We start from the raw sequence: 19,384 nt of genomic DNA, 5'->3' as shown, positions 1-19,384 counted from the left end.
CCCTTCCAACTCCACCTGGGAAGTCCTCCTTTCCGTCTACCCTCCATCCCTCTGGCTGCGGTCGCCTAAGCCTCTCCCTCGTCCGTCCCAGCCAGTCCCATCACCCCTCCCACACTCTAGGTGGGACAGGCGGGACCAGGCGTTTGGGGGAGGCGGGGACGTTCGGAGACCGCCCTAGGTCAACCAGAATACAGAGGCCGAGGGCGCGCCGGAACTACAGCTCCCGGCATGCCCCGAGGCCGGAAGCCCCGCCCGCCCACCTCGCGGTGCATTGTGGAGCAAGAGTCAAGACTAGGTGGGGGCGCCCAGACTCGGGCAGACGGGACCGCGGCGCTGGTTCCGCGCTCGAGGCGGCGGCGGCTCGAGCGGTTCGAAGATGCAGGCGGTACGGACGGCCCCGGTCGTGGGGCGGCAGCTGCGGAGGTTGGGGGTCGGAAGGTGTGTGTTCGACAGAAGGGACGGAGCGGGGGTGGCCTCGGACCTGGGGACCGGGCCGGGACTGAAACCCCCGCTCCCGCACAGCTCGTGGCCCCGTGCGCTCCTGGGGCAGCCCCCGCTCGGCCTGGCCCGGCGACCCTATGCCAGTGGGGCGACTCAGGTGAGTGACGGCGGCCTGGGGCGCGGCGTGTGGGAGTGAGGGTCCGCCCCGGCGTCCCCTTCCCCGCCGCCGGCAGGGGTCTCCCTCTCCACCCCGGTCACCTGCCGCTGAAAGTAGGGGAAAGGTCAGGCCAGGGTGCCCTGGTGATGGAATTGGGGGAAAGGTCGCCGCACCCGCCCGACGCCGCCCCCCAGCTGTCCCCCTGGACTCTCCTTGGCATCTCGGAAGCCCCTTCCCGGCCTCGCTAACTAAACGTCTCCCCAGGCTGTTCTGGAGAAGTCAGATCCCCTTTCCCCTGAGGCTTCGACCCAGGAGAAGCAGGCCAAGGCGGTAGGTGGCCCCCAGGCCGGGAGGAGCTAAGCCAGGGGCTCACCCACCGCGGACAGCTCCCTGAAACCCCCTTCTCCCTGCGCAGGAATCGAAGTCCTTTGCAGCCGGGATGTTCCGGGGCCAGCTCACCACCGACCAGGTGTTCCCTTACCCCTCTGGTAAGGGGTAGTCACAGCTGGGTGGGGCAAGGCAGCTTCCCTTGACCGCCTGGGCGGCCTGACCAGCCTGTCCTTCCCTGCCCCCACAGTGCTCAACGAGGAGCAGACACAGTTTCTCAAAGAGCTGGTGGGGCCTGTGTCCCGTTTCTTTGAGGTGAGGAGTGACTGGGGCGGGGGAATTGATAGCTTGGTTCCTGATGGGGTGGGAGAGGTGCTCAGCGGTTTAAAAGGAGCTTGGTGGCGTCTGGTGACTCAGTCAATTGGGCCTCCAGCTCTTGGTCTCAGCTCTGGTCGTGATGTCTCAGTTCGTGGGTCCCGGCCCTGCCTCAGGCTCTGAGCTGACCGGGTAGACCCTGCTTGGGATTCTCTTTCCCGGTCTCTGTCCCTCCCCCCACTTGCTCTCTCTCAACATAAATAAACTTAAGAAAATTTTGGAAAAGAAAAAAAAAAAAGGAGCGTGGATGCATCCTGTGCCCGCCCTCCCCAGGAGGTCAACGATCCTGCCAAGAACGACATGATGGAGAAGGTGGAGGAGACCACTCTACAGGGTCTCAAGGAGCTGGGGGCCTTTGGTCTGCAAGTGCCCAGCGAACTGGGCGGCGTGGGCCTCTGTAACACCCAGGTGAGGGGGATCCCCTCGGTCACCCCCAGCATCCCAGTCTACCCCAGCTTTGCCGTGATTAAGTTCCTTGCTCACCTGACCCAAGGCTCAGGTCCACCAAATACCTGCCCGTGTTGACCCTCCCAGGATGCACATACCTGTCCCAAACACATCACCAAACTGGACACAGTCCCTTAGGGCTGTGGACTTCTCCCAGGCTCACAAGTCCTAATGGCAGAGACTGACAATAGGTTAGGAAGCCTCTCTCCCAAGAGCTGGGGAGACACCCGTGTCCCTCTCTATCACGGTGACATTTTGGCTCTCTAGTCACAGTGTGGGCTGCCCAGGTCAGGCCCTGCCTGTGGCCCACACTTCCCTGCTACGGCCCCATGCAGCCAGTAAGAGCCCCGGATGCCTGCTTTTCCCCGCAGTACGCCCGCTTAGTGGAGATCGTGGGCACTCATGACCTTGGCGTGGGCATCACCCTGGGGGCCCATCAGAGCATCGGATTCAAAGGCATCCTGCTCTTTGGCACAAAGGCTCAGAAAGAAAAGTACCTCCCCAAACTGGCATCTGGTGAGGCAGCCCCGAGAGACCCAGGGACTGGGGGCATCCTGGGCCAGTGGTACTAAGGTCACCACACAGCTGGGTGGGTCGGTTGGGCAAGATTCTGGGAAGGGATGGGTGTGCTGGTCGGGAAATGTGAAGGTGAACGGGATGCCAGAGATGTTAAGGAGGAGTTGCCTCTGTGTGTGTGTGTGTGTGTGTGTGTGTGTGTGTGTGTGTGTGTGTGTGTGTGTTGGGGAGGGAAAGGTGCAGTGAGGGGCCTCTGATGCCCATCAGGACCCCGTTTAAAGGCACTGTCTACCTCCAGGGGAGACCATAGCTGCTTTCTGTCTAACCGAGCCCTCCAGTGGGTCGGATGCAGCCTCCATCCGAAGTTCGGCTGTGCCCAGCCCCTGTGGAAAATATTACACCCTCAATGGAAGCAAGATTTGGATCAGGCAATCTTCCCGTTTCTTTCCTCCTGTCCACCTCCACCCAACTCCCGGCCCCCACTGTTCTGTCCTGTCCTCCGCACCCTGACTGGCCCTCCTTTGTCCACAGTAACGGGGGCCTGGCAGATATCTTCACGGTCTTTGCCAAGACACCAGTTACAGATGCAGCCACGGGGGCCGTGAAAGAGAAGATCACAGCTTTTGTGGTGGAAAGGAGCTTTGGAGGTGTTACCCAGTGAGTGGGTTTGGGGAGGAAGGAAAAGGTCAGGCCAGGTTTGGGGGCAGCACAGAGCAGACGGCGTCACAGGTCACCCCGGGGACGTGTGCAAAACCCAAAGAGCTAGACGGCATGTTCTCTTTGGGACCAATCCGCACAGAACCAACATAAAGGTCTGGCTCCCGCAACCAGCGAACCCAGCATCCAGTGGGCTAATAGCCAGGCCTCCTTCCCCTCCCGGCAGGCAGGGACAGTTGCCCGCACCCTCCCACGCCCTTTCCTGGTTGATGTAATTCCTCCTTGGCTCCTAACAAATGCCACCCCCTCCCCCCCCCCCGCGACCTGTTGAGCACACTTCTGCTTCTCTACCCCACCCTGTCACAGCGGGCCCCCGGAGAAGAAGATGGGCATCAAGGCCTCGAACACGGCAGAGGTGTACTTTGACGGAGTACGGGTGCCGGCAGAAAACGTGCTGGGCGAGGTAGGGGGTGGCTTCAAGGTCGCCATGCACATTCTCAACAACGGAAGGTTCGGCATGGCCGCGGCCCTTGCAGGCACCATGAAGGGCATCATCGCTAAGGCGGTGAGTACCATGCCTGGCCAGAAGTCACACGGTCCCCCTTCCCATGTGGCCCTGTCCCCTTGAGGGTATTCCATCCCCCCAGAAACCCCTCCCATGCTGGCAGCTCCCAGGCCTGATCGCTCAGGTCTGTGTCCAGCCCAGCCCCTCTGCCTGGCGGGGGGCGGGGGGCACTGGGTTAACCACAGTGGGACCCTTGTGCCTTCTTCCAGGTGGATCATGCTACGAATCGTACCCAGTTTGGGGATAAAATTCACAACTTTGGGCTGATCCAGGAGAAGCTGGCCCGGATGGCTATACTGCACTACGTGACTGAGGTGAGGGTCTTCCCGAGCCGCGCTCCCCAGAGCCCCGGGGCCTTCTTCCCCGTCGTCGGTCGGACCACGACCCCCAGCAGCACCTGGGGCAGTGGGTCTCCAGCTTCACACCAATGCCCTAGGGGATGCGGGGAGGCGTAGTCAGCTCAGTCGCTGCACGAGGGGGAGAGCCGTGCTGTTCGGAGATGCTTCCAGAAGTAGCTGAAGTTTATTCCGCCTGCACCCCCGCCCTTACCTCTTCACCCCCTTCAAAGAAGTCAGATGCCCAGAAGCCCCCAATGAACTGACTCGGGGGACCCAGTGTTTCACCGTGCATGAGGGGTGGAGCTAGAAGGTGAAGGCCAGGGCCGCGAGGAGCTAGGGCAGACGCAGGTGGCCGGGTCGAGTCCGACGCGCTGCGTTTCCTCTCCGTGTTCCCACCCCGCAACCTCAGTCCATGGCTTACATGGTGAGTGCCAACATGGACCAGGGATCCACGGACTTCCAGATAGAAGCCGCCATCAGTAAGATCTTTGGCTCGGTGAGGTCCCAGGCCCACAGGGTGGGGGAGAGCCCAGCGTGGGAGCTTGGCTCCAAGACCGGTCTTACAGGGCTCTCTGTTCCCAGGAGGCCGCCTGGAAGGTGACCGACGAGTGCATCCAGATCATGGGCGGCATGGGCTTCATGAAGGTACAGGCTGGCTCTGGGCCCCGGGGGGCCGCGGCTGGGACGGGGGGCGGGGTGGGTGGGCGCGCCTCGGCAGGGGTGTGCGTCCCATGGCAGGAGCCTGGGGTGGAGCGCGTTCTCCGAGATCTTCGCATCTTCCGGATCTTCGAAGGGACGAATGACATCCTCCGACTGTTTGTGGCTCTGCAGGGCTGCGTGGTAAGAGGGAACGGGGCGGGGGGGGAGGGGCGGGAGTAGGGAGAAGAGCACGTCCTGAGCGCTAGGCCCTCTCCCCACACAGGACAAAGGAAAGGAACTCTCTGGACTCGGCAATGCTCTGAAGAATCCTTTTGGGAACGCCGGCCTTCTCTTAGGCGAGGCGGGCAAGCAGCTCAGGAGGTCAGCTCAGAGCCGGGGCGGGGCCGGTAGGGGCACGGGGCGGCCACTAACCCGCCACTCTCCCCGTCCTCTCAGGCGGGCAGGGCTGGGCAGCGGCCTGAGTCTCAACGGCGTCATCCACCGGGAGCTGAGCCGCAGCGGGGAGCTGGTGAGTAGTCGGGCGGGCCCGGCGGAGGCGGCGGAGGGCCCGTGCGGCCGGGCTCCCTCCCCCAGCCCCTCTCCTCCCGGGGCAGGTGGTGCAGGCCTTGGAGCAGTTCGCCGCCGTGGTGGAGGCCAAGCTGATAAAACACAAGAAGGGGATTGTCAGTGAGTGAGATCTACCCCGTTCCCCCCCCCCCCCACTCCCCCCGCTCCCTCTCCCTCCGGCTGACACCTCCCCCCGCCATCCCACGTACCCGACAGATGAACAGTTTGTGCTGCAGCGTCTGGCAGACGGTGCCATTGACCTCTACACCATGGTGGTAGTGCTGTCCAGGTGAGGGGGTGGCGTGGGAGGCCTGAGCCGCAGGGGTCCCGGGTCGGGGCTCCCAGCGCAGCTGTGCGGTCTCTTCTTGCCCTGCACCAGGGCCTCGAGATCCCTGAGCGAGGGCCACCCTACAGCCCAGCACGAGAAGATGCTCTGCGACAGCTGGTGTATCGAGGTGAGGCTCGGGGTTACTGAGGGCGCGCGGGGGGCCGGAGGCGCAGGCCTGGACCTCTCCTGCCCTCTCCCCAGGCGGCCGCGCGGGTCCGGGAGACCATGACCGCTCTGCAGTCTGACCCGCAGCAACAGGAGCTCTTCCGGAACTTCAAAAGCATCTCCACGGCCTTGGTGGAGCGAGGCGGTGTGGTCACCAGCAACCCCCTCGGCTTCTGAGGACTCCCCGCCACCTGCCCGCCCGCCCGCCCCCCCTGTGCCTTCTCCCAAGCCAAAGCCCAGCCCCCTCGTTCTGCCTTAAGGAGGGCCTGGCCCCCGGGGCGGCGGCTGCTCTCGGAGGCCCACTGCCTGCCTCACAAGTAAAGGTTCTCACCAGCCGTGCCTCGCTGCTGCCTCAGTTCTCTCCCTCACTGCCTGCCTCCCTCCCAAAGAAAGGAGCCAGAGGCGTGCGCGGTTGGCCTCTATTGCTTTATTTGGTGTCTTATACAGGTGACTAAATAAATAGAGTAACAAAAGCAGCTACACGGGCCCCCGAGACCGAACACCCCACCTTCCTTTGCTGTCTAGGGTGCCCAGCCCTTCCTCCTCCCAGGGTACCGCTGACCACCGCTACCCTGCACAGGACAGAGTTGGACGGACAGAGGAGGAGGTCACATTTCGGGGTTGGGAAGGGCCCAGGAGATAGAGGTTCTTCGTATAAAAAGAGAAACATCTACTAAAAAAATAGTCCGAAAAACGTACAAAAGTCTACTTCAACCCCCCCCAAAAGGCGTACAAAAACAGTAAAGCTAAAAATAACCCAAGGTCCCTTGCGCACCCCCGGAGGGAAAGGGGAGGAACCAGGCACTGCTGGTGAGAGTCCCAGGGGCGGCCGCCTCCCAGCAGCCCGCAGGCTGGGCTGAGCTGGGCCAGAGGAGTGCCAGGCACGTGACGGACGAGACCCCCCGGCACAGGACAGAAGCACCAAGCGCTGACTGGACAGGCCCGCCACGTGCTCTACATAACATCCACAAAGAACTCACTGGGGTTGCCCATGGCCATGTGGAAGCTCTGGCGGCTGGCGGTCAGCTCCGGGGGCACAGAGCCCAGGTCTCTGACCGGAGGGGCCCCCGGGGGCTGCACTGCTGGAGGCACGGGGGGTGGGGGCGGGGGCACCATGACCACCATCATGGGATTGTAGGGGAGGGCCATGCCAGGGGGTGGTCCGTAGGGATGGAGCCCGGGGTGGGCTCGGAGATTGGGCGCGCCCCCCGAAGAGCCTCTGGAAGGGGGCGGGCCCCCATCACCAGCCCCACCAGGGTCCCCGCCCCGCCGAAGGCTGCCCCCCCGGGTGGAGGGCTCGGACTCACTGCCGCTGCCGGACTTGGACTCGGGGGCCCGCTCCTCAGGCCTCCCCGTACGCCCCGCCCCCCCCGTCGCTCCGTGTTGACCCACTGCTCCGGCTCCCTGTGGGGTGGAGGAGAGGAGGCGAACTGAGCCCTAGCCCAGTGGCCCCGGGTCACCCCCGCCTCCGCCCCTGCGCCAGCCTCTCCTGCCTGCATCCCCCCCCCGCCCCGCCGCTGGCATCCAGCCGCGACTTACCCTCGCTGTGCTGGCTGCTGGCACTGCCCCCGCCGTAGGTGTAGGATGAGAGCTCATGGTAGGGTGGCGGCTGGGGGCTGTATGGGTGCGGGGCTGGGTACTGGTAGGAGAAGGTGGGCAGCAGGGGCCACGGGGTCGCCCCAGGCAGAGGGGCCAAGGTGTCCTGGTCCGAAGCCCCGCTGGAACCGTCATCGTTCAGGGACAGGTTGACCAGGTCTGCAGAGCGAGAGGGAGACCGGGAGTCACTGCTTCCAGTGGCCAGGACGCAAAGATGGTGAACGGAGGGAAACCGGGCACTGCTTCCCCAGAACCATCCACGACGGGGGGCGGAGACGAGGGCCTCTGACAGGAAACACCCACCCCTCTGCCGCGGTCAGGGCAGAGCTCACCCAGGGCCCATGCTCTCCTGAGACTCAGGAGACTCCGCTCCCCCCCAGCACACAGCCCTGCGCGTGGCGCACGGCTTGAGAGGCAGGACGCAAGTGGACGTTGGCCGGGGCGGGGGGCCTGACGCAGGACACACGCTGCTCAAGTGACCACGGGCACCCTGGCTGGCTGTGGGCCGGAGACAGGAAGGGGCGGGGATGGGGGCACTTACAGCTCTCACAGCCGCCACTGAGGTCCCCGAACACGTAATAGCACTGCTCAGAGAAGGTGATTTTGTTCACCGTGTGTCGGATGAGGCCAGCCTTGAGCAGCCCGCTGGCGTATTTGCGGGCCTCCCGGCGCTCAGGAAAGCCTTCCACGTGATGGTAAAGCCAGTCAACTACGTCCGAGCCTGGGGGCGCACGGAGCAGAAAAAGCGCTCAGGTTTTCCTCCCCGACTGCTGCCTCACCCCTGCCTGGGCCCTTCCCAGCCCGGGGCCTCCTGCCCTGCCCCTCCCCCACCCCCTCCCCAGCACCACCTGCCCAGAGACCGGAACTACCCAGGAAGGCGTTAGGGATGGTGATCTTGAGCCACATGCGGTCCCGAACTTCCAGTCCAGATTCGGGAGCTGCCATGGCCTTGGTCACAGACGCCATGTCTGTGTGGATGGAGAGACCCCGCCCCTCACAACCTGTCAGAGAAAGGAGGCGGCAGGGTAGGGCCCCAGCACCACCGAGAGAGGCCTCCCGGGGAGGAGAGAGAGGCGGGGCTGGGGGCTCACCGTCAGGCAGAGAGGACCCCGATGTCATGGTGCTCATGGACGAGGAGCCCGGATAGGCTGGGAAGGTGCCCGTCAGCGCGGCGGAGTGGGACACCCAGGCAGCGGGGTCAATGGGCTGGATGGGCTCATCTGGGACAGAGGAGGCCCCCCGAGACGGATGCTTCCCCGGCCCTCCCCGACTCAGACTCCCACCCCGCCTCCCTCCCGACCCTCCCCCACCGCCTCCCGCCACGTGGAGGCCCAACCCCGAGCCCCGCTCTCTTGCCCAGGCAGCCACAGACCCTCCCCGGCACCACTCACTCCGAGGAAGGGTGAAGTAGGCCTGGGGAGAGGGATCCCAGCACTTGGCCACCGTCAGCACGATGGGGCTGTGGGAGGGGAGAAGCGGTCAGGCGGGGGTGGCCGGCAAGGGCTCGGGAGTGTGCGGGCCTGGGACTGACGGGCCGAGGAACAGGACGGAGAAGACACCAGAGACAGAGGGACCCACCAACGCAGACCAGTCTAGAAATGCCGCTGAGTGTAAGTCCGGGAACCAGAGAGCTAACCGATGCGGTTCACGAACCCGCATACACGCGTGTGCACACACACGAGGTGGGGGGACCGAATGGAGCAGTGACAGCAAGGCAGGAGAACAATGCCCTCCGGGGAGACCGAGGAAGGGGCGTCGGAGGCGCCGGCCACCTTCTAGGTCACGACCTGAGCCGGGCTCACACAGGCACCCCCACGCCACGGTTACTGATGTCACGTCACACGGTCCCGCCTCGCGCTCTCGGGACACGCGTGATGTCACGCCCCCGCTAACCGAGACGCCGCCACCACTAGGAGAGCAGACCCAGGCCGGGCCAGCGGCTCACCCCGGCTTGTGCACGATGTCCCGCAGCACCCGCACCGCGTCGTCATTGCTCATGTTCTCGAAGTTCACGTCGTTCACCTGGAAGCCGGGCCAGCGGGTCAGAGGCCGCCGGGGCCCCCAACCCTACCCCCCGCCCCGGGGCCCAGGACCAGCGCACCTGCAGCAACATGTCGCCCGGCTCGATGCGCCCGTCGGCCGCCACGGCGCCCCCCTTCATGATGGAGCCGATGTAGATGCCGCCGTCGCCCCGCTCGTTGCTCTGGCCCACGATGGAGATGCCCAGGAAGTTGTACTTCTCTGCGGAAGGGGCGCGGGTGACCGGGGGCAGCCCGCCGCGCGCCCCCCTGGGCCCCCGCAAGCCCGGCCCCCGCCCGGGCTCCCCCGTACCCATGTTGAGCGTGACCGTGATGATGTTGAGGGACATGGTGGAGTCGGTGACGCTGCTGAAGGACGAGGCCTGTCGGGGAAACGGGGAAGGAGCCGCACTGCCTCCGACGACCCGGGGACGGGCCCCGGGGTGCTCGCTTCCTGTGCCCTCGCACCCCCTGAACCAAGGCCCCCGACTTCTCCAAGGTCCAGCTGTCCCGTGAGAGCCCCCTCACCCTCTCCAGGCGGGGCGGCCGCTGCTTCCTCCGCCGCCGGTGGCGCTTCAGGAGGCGGGAGGCGCTGCTCTGCTCCGTGGAGCTGCTGAACCTGTCAGGAGGCGGAGGCGGTCACGGAGGGGGGGGAGGAAGGGAGGATGGGCAGAGGAGGGGGAGGAGGAGGGGGAGGAGGAGGAGGAGGAGGAGGAGGAGGAGGAGGAGGAGGGGGGGGGAGGACGGGAGGATGGGCGATGCCCTACCTGCTCATGGTGTCGTCGTCGTCAGAGTCGCCCAGGCTGGTGCTCTCCAGCTCACTGGTCATGAGCGTCGAGGAGCTCTCGTACCCGGCCAGGTGGCGCTCCAGCCTCGAGGGGCCGCCAGGCCTGTGGCCCCCCGCTGAGCATGAACAGGCACCTCAGGAAGCTGTCCCCCCTCCTTACTCCCACCACCGCCCTCCCCGGGCTCCCGGAGGACCCGGCCTCGGGCCCGCCCCCCCCCTCACCGCCATGCTCACTGCTGTCTCTCCTGCGAGGCCGTTCCCGCCGCAGAGACACCACCGACTCCGTTTCTGTCTCGGGCTCCAGGTTTTCCCGGCTGCTGGACACGTTAGGGCTGGATGGGCAGAGACGGTTCGCGGCCCGCATCAGTGGGCTGGGGCTCCACGTCCTCGATTCCCTCCCCCGGACTCAAGGATCCCCAATCTCACTGGAAGGATGGAGGTCTGGAGTCGCCAATGCCACTGGTCCTCTCCGGCGGCAAAGGGGGTAACGGTGGCGGCGGTGGCGCCAGCTCGGTCCGAGGCTCGTGGGCTGGGGGAGCCGCCTCGGGTTGGGGGTTATCCGACGACACCAGCTGAAAAGTGCAAAGACAGAAAGCGGCTCGACCGGGAAGCGAGGCGTCCCAGGACGCGGAGAGGGGCAGGGGGTGGGTCTGAGCGGGGACGGTGCTTGGGATGAGCACAGAGAGAGCAGGAGCTGGCAGTACAGGCCCCAGAGAAGGCTGATGGGCCGCGGCTGGCTCTCCAAGCCGCCGAGGAAGCAAAGAGCCGGGGCCTCCAGCGAGTGGGCCGGGGACACTGAGGCTCAGAGCGCCTGGTGGCCTGAGAGGGACGGCCGCTCACCCAGGACACCACCCTTCCGTTGAAGCAGGGGAGGCGGGCGCTGTCATCTGAAATCTCCTCCTTCACCACCCTGCCGAGAGAGGGCACAAAGGCCGCTGAGACTGGCCTCACCACCCCCCCAGCGCACCCCCAATTCAAACCTCCTGACCCGCATCCATGGAGCTCGGGGGCGCCGACTTTCTCCAGCCCTGACCCAGTCCTCTTCCCTGACGCTGAAACCCTTCGCCTGCACACCTACGGGGTCTCCCCATTCGCTCCCTTTCCTTCCTTCTCTCCCCAACTCATCCTCCGGGCTCAGTGCTGCTCCAAAAATTTCCTGGGGTCCGCTTCCAACTTCTCACTCGGATCTCAGAGACCGTCCTGTCCCCTTGGGTGACCCTACAGGTAGGTCTGTCTCACCTTAGGAGCCTTGCCGGCACCTCCCCCAACCCCCACCCCACTCCTCACACCCTGTCCCCAAACCCTTTGGTCCCGAAGCCTCTAGTCTCACGTTTTCCTTGCTTTTCTCTCTCTCCCTCCCTCCCAGAGAGCTCTCCAAATGGGCTACTTTTCCCCACGTGAAAACACCCGCTAGACCGAAAATGGTACCTCCTCACTAGGCGGGGCCCTCCCAGGGACAGACGAACCCCAGCTGTGACCCCCCCTGTGCCTCCCACAGGTCTCTGCACCAAGCAACCTGTCCTGCCTGACAGACCCCAAAGCCCAGCGTCAGGATGGACACGACTCGCTCCTTCTTCTCACCCACCACGTGAAATCACGGCCGCCTGTTCTGTTCGGCACCTTGTCCTGGCCACACAGCGACAGACCGGACACTTGTTAAGGGTCAACAAACGCTGGCTGAATAAATACACGAACTACGAGAATCTCTGCCCTCAACGGGTTCTCTCTCTCACACGCACACATTCTCACCTCCAAATTCGAACAGCCTGTCTCATTAACCCTCTGGCTTACGTGGTTCTAGAAGCCTGGATACGTGACAACTTAATCCCATTTGTTACCTATAGGACAATTCAGCCCAATCACGGTCAATCAATCTCGATACAACACAGGATGTTTTGCAACATAATTCAGTCTCTGCGTAACCTAGTCTAGCAAATCACTCCGTCTTATCTCACACCATAACCTCGCTTATGGACGGGTCAGACCCGACATTATTAACGACGGTACCAACTTACTGAAAAGCTACTGTGCGCCACGCACCTATGTGAGATTTTCGATACTAACTACATCAACATACTGCTAACAAACAGTAGAACCTTGATTTAAATCCCGGCCAAGTCCCAGGGGGCGCCTGGGTGGCTCGGTTGGTTGAGCATCCAACTTCGGCTCAGGTCACGATCTCACGGTTCGTGAGTTCGAGCTCCACATCGGGCTCGCTGCTGTCAGCGCAGCGCCTGCTTCAGATCCTCTGCTCCCCGTCTCTTTCCCCCTCCCCCTCTTGCTCTTTCCGTCTCTCTCTCTCTCTCAAAATCAACCAATCAATCAGTCAACCCCAGGTAACTCCCAAGATAATACCGCCTTCCCAACATCCAACAAACAGTCTTTCTTGGTAGAAGCCAGTCTGTTCAGCTATCCATAGAAGCCAGACTGCCCCACTCTAATCCAGCCTGCCTTCAAGAGCTGAAGGTGGAGGGCTCCGTCTCAAGAGCTATAAACCCAAAAGGACTCACTGTGTATTAAAAATCCTAGTCGAGTCCAGAATGACCCAAATTACTCCAGAATAGCCCAATATATTTTAGAAACAGCCGAGAATGTCCTCACATGCAGCTGTCTGTACCAATATAGAGCGGATTATCCCTATACAGTTGTCCGTACTGGCATAGACACCCCCCCAAAGCCCTGCTTGTCTGCCCCTGTACTGAGGCTCAATAAAAACCAAACCCCAGCAAAAACTAACATCAACCAATACAACCCAGTAGAGACCAGGGTGGCCCAAGTTTTTCCCGGACAGCCTCATCTACCCCATGGCAGCCTAGAACATCCCAATACAGCATTCTTTGCGTTAGTACATACCAGAACGTCCCCGAACAATCCTGTCTGCTCTAATACAGTCCAGGATGCCCCAAATTGCCCCAACACAAATCAATCTATACCCGAAGATTCCACGACATCCCTCATAGCCTGTGTGCTACAGGACTGCTCCGAATACAGGACGGGTGAATTCGGCACCTCCCCAAATAAAGCACTGTGTCCCACTCTATTCCAGGATAGCCTAATCTCCCCTAATCTGGTTTAGCACAGCCCAGTCTGTCGTCCTACAGCGCCGAGCGCCCCAATCTGTCCAAGCATAACCTTGCCCGTCCTGGGATAGGCAATCTAACCCCAGCATAACACAATCTGCTCCACTAGAACCCAGAAAACCCAGTATGGCCCAGAGCAGACCTGTGCCCCTCGATATTGCCCAATCCACGCCAGCACGGCCCCCCCATCGGCTGCAATCTAGGCCTCGCGCTCACCCGAAATCCTGATCCATTGACTTGAAAAAGTACTTAGCGCCCGCGGGCCGCTGCAGGACGCTCTTGAAATCGCCCAGGGTGATGCGCTCCGCGGGGACGGGAATCTTCACCAGGTACGGGGTCTCTTCTTCATCCAGGTGGTAAATCACCTTCGTCTCCCCGACACCGCCGCCCCCCGCGCCGCTGCCCGCCATGGTCTCGCCCGCGCGCTCCCGGGCTCCGCCGCCCACCCAAAGGGGCGAAGCGCCCCCGCCGCGCCTGCGCACAACCCGCCACCCGACGCGCGAGGCGACCAGGACCGGCCCGGCGCCGGAGAGGGGCAGCGGGGCGGAGGGCGGGGGGCAGCGGGGGTGGCGGCCGAGGGAAGGGGGGACGGGCCGTAGGGCTCGACCCGAGGCCGTAGACGCCGCCGCCGCCTCCTCCTCCGCCGCAGCCGCCGCGCGCCACCGCCGCCGACGTCGCGGGCGCCCTTCAGCACCCCGCCCACCCTCTCCCCATGTCACGTGGTCCGCGTCGGCCCGCCCTCCGCCACGTGACCCCTCCCGGTCACGTGACCTCCCGGCTCCTCCCACGGCCCCTGACACGTGATCGTTGCTTTCAGCAACGGTCTCCCAGCCCTCAACGGCCCCGCCCCCGAATGTGTCCCCACCCGCGTCCCCCCGGCCTCTGCCCCCCCCCCCCCGGCACCCACCGTGCTCTGCTCTGCTCAGGCGGGGTGCTCCGAGCAAGTCTGATCCCCTGGAGCGTGCGTGTCGGGGGAGCGGATGGGGGGTGTGGGGGTCCCGGACTGGGGGGAGGGGGGAAGGCGCGCCGCCAGGTCGTGGAGGTGGGTTTCGGCCCCACTCTCAGCCAGTCTTCGGTCAGCTTTTCCCAAGCCTCCCTCCCTCCCAAGCAGGACAGTCAGTGAGGGCTATAAACACAAAAGAGCCCACTCCGCTTTATTTACAACACGCAGGCTGTCTGTACAAACAGCTGGCCGACGGTATTAAAAACAAAAGAGGTGAGTGAGTCCCGCCACCTTTCTGTTTTCCTTCCTCCCCTCGGCCAGGCTCTGCTTGGCCCTCCACCTCCGAGCTGCCCTGCCCGAAAGGGGAAGGCCGAAATTAAAACTACAACCGGTGTAGAATAAAGGGGGAGTGAGAGGAAAGACGAGGAAGGGGAGGGGGGTGCTGTATTTACACTCGAGTTTTACAGACAACTGTCCCATTCCAGCCCAATTCCAACGCTGGCCCGCAAGGTGAGGGGTGGCAGGTCTAAGGGGCAGAAATGAAGTGTCGAGGGACCCAGACGGCCTCCCACCCCCAACCGTAATGGGTCCACGTTCAAGTCCGCAAGGTGGGAAGGAAAGGTGAGGCTGGAACCAAGACACTTCATTTCCAAACCAGCCTCCCTCGGGTATTCCTGCCTGTGAAGTGGGACAATATCCAAGCTCCAGGGGACATACTGAGGACCCCGAGGCTCAGTTCCCAAGTCCTGTTGTCATCTGGAAGTCCCAGCCTAGAGATGGCGAGGTCACGGCTCTCCCGATTTGGGAGGCCCCCCTAACCGCCGGGCCTCTGGCCGCAGTTCCTTGCATTTCTGGCAGTAAAAGAAGTCGGGGACATTGGTCTTCTTAATCTTCGCACAGGACAGGTGGATCCATGTCCCACACAGGCTGCACTCGATCATGGGCCGCCCTGCAAAGGGCTTTCGGCAGTAACACGTGATCAGGTCCCACGAGTCGTCACCTGGGGAAAGAAGGTTGGTTTGGTGCTCTGGCCGAGCTCTTGGGTCCCCAGCAGCCCCGAGCCCGGCCCCCTAGCTAACCCGGGGCAGCCCCAAACCTCGCACCTGATTCCACCATGATGTCCTCGTCCATGACGCGCATCTCGCCTTCGCTGGAGCTGGCGTCTCCGTCTTGGCTGGTTTCCGTGCTCCCCACGTCCTTGCTTTCGCTGTCAGTGGGAGGGGCTCCTTCGGGGTGCACCGTGGCAGGAGGCCTAGGAGCCTCTGGGGGTGTCGGCAGCACGGGGGCGGGGGCTTCACCCCCCCCCATTGCTGCCATCTCCTCCTCCTCCTCCTCCTCCTCTTCTTCCTCCTCCTCTTCAGAGTCTGTGTCACTGGGGGGTGCCCGGGGAGGCCCAGGAGGTGGGAGTCTATCCCCCCGCTCTGCCTTTTTCAACTTCCGTTTCTTGCTCTTCTTAATTCGAGACCTCTTTTCCCCGTCCCCGGGAGCCGGCCGAGGCCTCCGGAGCACCCCAAAGCCAGCCCCCCCCTCCCGGCCCCAACTTTCGGTTCTTTCGGTCCTTCTTTCGAGGAGGTTGGGAGAGGTCCCCCTGGGAAAGGGGGCACCGGGGTGAGAGCAGCAGGGGGCCGGGAGGCATGTGTCAGGGATGTGGGGGACAGCGGAGACGCCATTTTGGGCCCATCTAGATCAAAGAGCGAGTCCTTGAGCTTCATTTTCTCAAGCAGGGTCGCGCTGTCAGGGGCCTGCAGACGAGAGAAAGTGGACCTTGGGGGTCCTGGTTGAGTGGGGCCTGCTTGAGCCGCCCTTCTCTTGGATGACTTTGCTTTCTTAACAAAGGTCTGGATGGTTCGGAGATCTGAGGGGGCCGAGTCCCAGCCATCACTGTCTGCCGCGCTCTCGCCTCGCAAAGGAGAGCTGGAGCCTGAGGCTGGCCAATCGCTTTCCTTAAATGGGGGGAAGAGACCAGGGTCAGCAGGGGCCCAGGGGCACCTCAGCCCCTGAACAAACCCAGCCTAAAAACCAGGGACAAGATCTACCCCGAGATACCCTGGCCCAAACCACTAAAACAAAAAAGAGAATCGCTGTACTCAGAAACTTTGTCCCCTCCCCAATTCCCCTCAGCATCTCCCCTTGAACACCTGCACGTCACCTCTGCCCTCACTTTCTGGACATTCTCCCCAGTCCCCACAGCCTCGCAGCATTGTCACCCGCAGACCAGAGCGCGATTTCCTTACCTGTTTCCGTATAGCCCCGTCTGTTGCCATTTTCAGCTTCCTAATACTTATTCAGCAGCGCCTCCCATTAATAACCCAAGACCGACCATTCCCTGCTGCTCGGCCCCGCCGAGTCTCTGAGTCACCCAGCTGCCCCCAGGTACTGGTTTTCCCACGTTTCCCATTTCCCTGGTCTTCTGTGTCCCATCGGGTAGAGGTTTCCCTTACACGGTGACACAGACTGCCCCCTCCAGTCCTAGGACACCCACCCTCAGGCTACTGGCCCTCCAGTCCCTACCTCTTTGCTAGAGGGAATGTAACCGGCATAGGCCAACACGAAACTGCAGAATTTGTTGAAGTCCTCAATGGTTCTCCGACGTTTCTCTGGTGGCTGAAAGGAAACACGTATCACAAGGAATTTAAGAGGGGCATTCCCAAAGGCAGAAACCCCGGAGCAAGGGATCTAGAAGAGGCAGGAGGAAGGGGGGGGGGGGGGGGAGAGAGAGAGAGAGAGAGAGAGAGAGAGAGAGAGAGGAGGGGGAGGGCCCCCGGCAGCAAAAGGAAGAGAAACCTCACCTGAGTTTCTGGCTTAAGGGTCGGAGGTGGATCTGTGGAAGCAATAAAAGCTGAGTCAAGGCACTAGCGGAGAGTCCGCATGAAACCCCACCTCTAAATCTCGGAGGATCCAGGCAGACCCCCTCTTCTCTCCGGTCCCCCCCGGCCAGGCCGGCAGGTCCCCAGCTGTGCTGGACCCGCCCCTGCTCCCCCTTCCGCCCTGCGAGGGGCGGAGCCAGGGCGCGGCGCCCTCTCAGGCCTCGCTATAGCGCTCCCCTTCCCCCCACCGGAGGCCTGGCGCCCCGCCCCCCCAACTCACGGTTTCTCTAGACTCCAGTCTACTCGATCACTCGGCGCCCCACCCCGCCATACCGCTCCCCGGACCGAGCCCGGGCGGCCGCCTGCCCCTGTCCTTCACACGCGCCCAGAGCCCCGAGTTCCTACCCGGTCGCGATCTGCCGCCCGGGGCCCTCCGCGACCGCACACGCAACCCGCCCGCCCCCAGGGTCCAGGATGACCACGCCGAACCGCTCCCCGCCCTCCGGGCCCCTTCTACTCGAGCACGAGGCCCGGCGCGCCCCTCACCCCCACCCTAAACACACACAGGCTCACACATCCAACGCCACTTCGCGGCCGGGACAGACGAGCGAGCACTAACCCGGACGCGGCCCCACCTGCCCCCCCATACCGCGCTCCCCACAATTTCGCCGTCCCTCCGCCCCCATCCGGGGCTTTGGCCCCTCCCCGTCTCGAGCTCCTCGGGCTCCCCGCCGGGCCCCCGGGCCCAGTTCCGAGCCCTCCGGCCGCCGCCCCCCCTCCGCCCCCGTACTCACCGCCAAGTGACTAGGCTGCGGACCCCTAAACTCTAGCCCACCCCCCCCCCCGCCAGCTACTCTCCCTCTACAGCGACCCCCGCTGCTGCCGCCGCTGCCCCCCTCGCCCTCCGCAACTCCCGGGCTCTAGCCCTCGCCGACCAACAGCACCCCCCCCCCCCCGCAACTCGCCGGTCTCACCCCCCCCCCCACACACCCCGCCCCACCGCCCCTACAACTACCCGGCTCTCCTCGCTTCCCGGCGCTCTCTCCCCACAACTACCCGCCCTGTACAGGTCCCTCTGCCGCAGACAATACCCAGACCCCCCTCTTCTCCCCACAACTATCTGCCCACCCCTCCAACGATCCCCGGGCTCTCTCCGGCGGCAACTACCCGGAGCTCCGGCACCACCGCCACAAACTCCCCCACCTCGGCCAACTACCGGGCTCCTCACTCAGTCCTCTTCCACATCCTCCCTCCTCAACAACTCTCCGGCCCCCAGATTCCCCCAGCCTCCCGGCCTCAGGGCCCCAACGTGCTGGAGGCCCTCTCGGCCCCTAACCCCCGGAGCTCCGGGGTTCAAGCTCCCGCTCCCCACCCCCCACCCCTACACACACACATTCACGGTGTCTGATCTCCAGCTACCCCCAGCCCGAGCTCCCACTCCTCTTTCACCAAGGTCTCCCAACTCGCCGCTCTCCTACCTCCAGGGGCAGGCCCCCGACCCCCTCCCCGCGCTCCCCCGCCGGGCTCCGGGCTCGACCTCCAAGTTTGCCAATTGATTCCTCGCCCGCCCCCCACCGGCTCAGCGCTCCGTGCCGGTCGAGAGCTCACCTTCGGGACTGGGCTCCGCCATGGCTTCCAGCATCGCCCCCTCCCCTCCTCCCGGTCCGGCGCCCCCCTCCCCTGAGCCGGGGATCCCGGTGCCGCCTCCGGTGCTCGGTGCTCCTACTGCCTCGCTCCACAGAGGTGTCTGCCTCGGCCTGGTAATGACTCGAGTCCGCTAGCCGCTGCCGCCACCTCCCTCTACCCCTGCCTCCCGCACTCCCGGACCGGGCCCCCTCCCCCCGCGCCGCCGGCCGCCTGCTCCCTCCTCCTCCTCTCTCCTCCCTCCTCCCTCCCTCCTCCTCTCTCCCTCCTCCCTCCGCGGGCGCCGACGCGCAATGCATCAAGGGGCGTGTAGTCCGTCTGGGGGCAGCGGAAAGGGGACCCCATAGGCCTCTGGAACTTCAGTTCCCAGCAAGCCAAGGATGGGCGCAGGCGCGTTAGTCCGCTCCCCTCCCCCGGGGAGTGGCGGGGAGATTGGGAGCAGAGGGTAGGGCGGAAGAGCGCGCGCAGGATCCTGGGAAATGTAGGCTGGGCGGGACTAAGAAAGAGGGAAAAGAAGGGATTAGAACTCTCGGCCACCATACTGCCTCTTTCTGCGGCTTCTTTCTCCCCCGTGGGACCGCCCCACTTCCGGCCAGAGGGAGAAAGGGCTGCTGGGGGATGAAGTCCTCCTGATGATAATGGCTCCCTCCTCCCCGTCTTCTGCCTCCCTTGAATTCACAACACCGGCATTAGTCTGGCCAAGCGACATGCCAAGCGAGGACGGAGTCCCTTCACCAGCTCCCACACGCGACCAGCTCTTCCCTAACCCAAAGGCCGGAACAAACTCGGGAGGTATTTATTTAAAGCAGGTACTTTCCAACTTTGTCCACCGGAACCCACGGTGTAAAAAACAAAAACAATTCTTTATATCAAGACCCAAAAGACAGGTATATAAAACAGAAGTCTCATGAAACGATACTCCGTATTCCTTTCATCACAGCAAAAAACACTGCCCCTCCCTTCCCCCGCCAAGGAAAAAAAAAAACC

At 63.5% G+C, this 19,384-nt stretch overlaps 3 protein-coding genes across 4 annotated transcripts; 1 reads left to right on the top strand and 2 right to left on the bottom strand.

Moving 5' to 3' along the window:
* The first annotated feature begins 271 nt into the window (after positions 1-271).
* ACADVL (acyl-CoA dehydrogenase very long chain) lies at positions 272-5,861 on the top strand. 2 transcript variants are annotated; one of them, XM_053893426.1, is made up of 20 exons: positions 273-438; positions 523-598; positions 863-928; positions 1,014-1,086; positions 1,176-1,240; positions 1,574-1,708; positions 2,119-2,263; positions 2,562-2,691; positions 2,795-2,920; positions 3,287-3,485; positions 3,695-3,799; positions 4,233-4,319; positions 4,406-4,468; positions 4,562-4,663; positions 4,746-4,843; positions 4,919-4,991; positions 5,077-5,149; positions 5,246-5,318; positions 5,409-5,484; positions 5,559-5,861. In XM_053893426.1, exons 1-20 carry the CDS (start codon positions 377-379, stop codon positions 5,697-5,699), a joined length of 1,968 nt encoding a protein of 655 aa, XP_053749401.1. In that variant the 5' UTR covers positions 273-376; the 3' UTR covers positions 5,700-5,861. The 2 variants fall into 2 exon arrangements, 1 of the variants encoding a protein (XP_053749401.1); XR_008418912.1 differs by lacking the exon at positions 5,246-5,318 and having other exon boundaries at positions 272-438; positions 5,559-5,673.
* A 72-nt stretch (positions 5,862-5,933) lies between these two features.
* DVL2 (dishevelled segment polarity protein 2) lies at positions 5,934-13,698 on the bottom strand. The gene is given in 16 exon segments (XM_053893425.1): positions 5,934-6,893; positions 6,895-6,926; positions 7,062-7,277; positions 7,660-7,839; positions 7,988-8,119; positions 8,210-8,338; positions 8,510-8,577; positions 9,064-9,140; positions 9,220-9,359; positions 9,450-9,519; positions 9,665-9,755; positions 9,904-10,039; positions 10,146-10,255; positions 10,350-10,495; positions 10,764-10,833; positions 13,220-13,698. Coding segments are annotated over 16 exon segments (2,208 nt in total). The 5' UTR covers positions 13,414-13,698; the 3' UTR covers positions 5,934-6,476.
* Positions 13,699-14,134: 436 nt separating this feature from the next.
* Positions 14,135-18,622, bottom strand: PHF23 (PHD finger protein 23). The gene is given in 7 exon segments (XM_019413642.2): positions 14,135-14,946; positions 15,050-15,473; positions 15,475-15,546; positions 15,548-15,889; positions 16,458-16,550; positions 16,736-16,767; positions 18,362-18,622. Coding segments are annotated over 7 exon segments (1,212 nt in total). The 5' UTR covers positions 18,396-18,622; the 3' UTR covers positions 14,135-14,731.
* Between the last annotated feature and the right edge of the window lie 762 nt (positions 18,623-19,384).

Source organism: Panthera pardus, unplaced genomic scaffold (genome assembly GCF_024362965.1).
Source record: "Panthera pardus isolate Hobbes unplaced genomic scaffold, ASM2436296v1 HiC_scaffold_3, whole genome shotgun sequence".
NCBI classification, from domain to species: Eukaryota; Metazoa; Chordata; class Mammalia; order Carnivora; family Felidae; genus Panthera; species Panthera pardus.
The sequence above is the reverse complement of the archived record's forward strand: the minus strand, read 5'-3'. Positions and strand labels throughout refer to the sequence as shown.

What these genes read in the sequence shown, in the direction of transcription:
- ACADVL (XM_053893426.1), top strand. Translation starts at nt 377, where the DNA reads ATGCAGGCGGTACGGACGGCCCCGGTCGTGGGGCGGCAGCTGCGGAGG. An exon ending in CTGTGTCCCGTTTCTTTGAG is followed by an intron (nt 1,241 to 1,573) that starts GTGAGGAGTGAC and finishes CGCCCTCCCCAG; the next exon opens with GAGGTCAACGATCCTGCCAA. An exon ending in TGAGCCGCAGCGGGGAGCTG is followed by an intron (nt 4,992 to 5,076) that starts GTGAGTAGTCGG and finishes CTCCCGGGGCAG; the next exon opens with GTGGTGCAGGCCTTGGAGCA.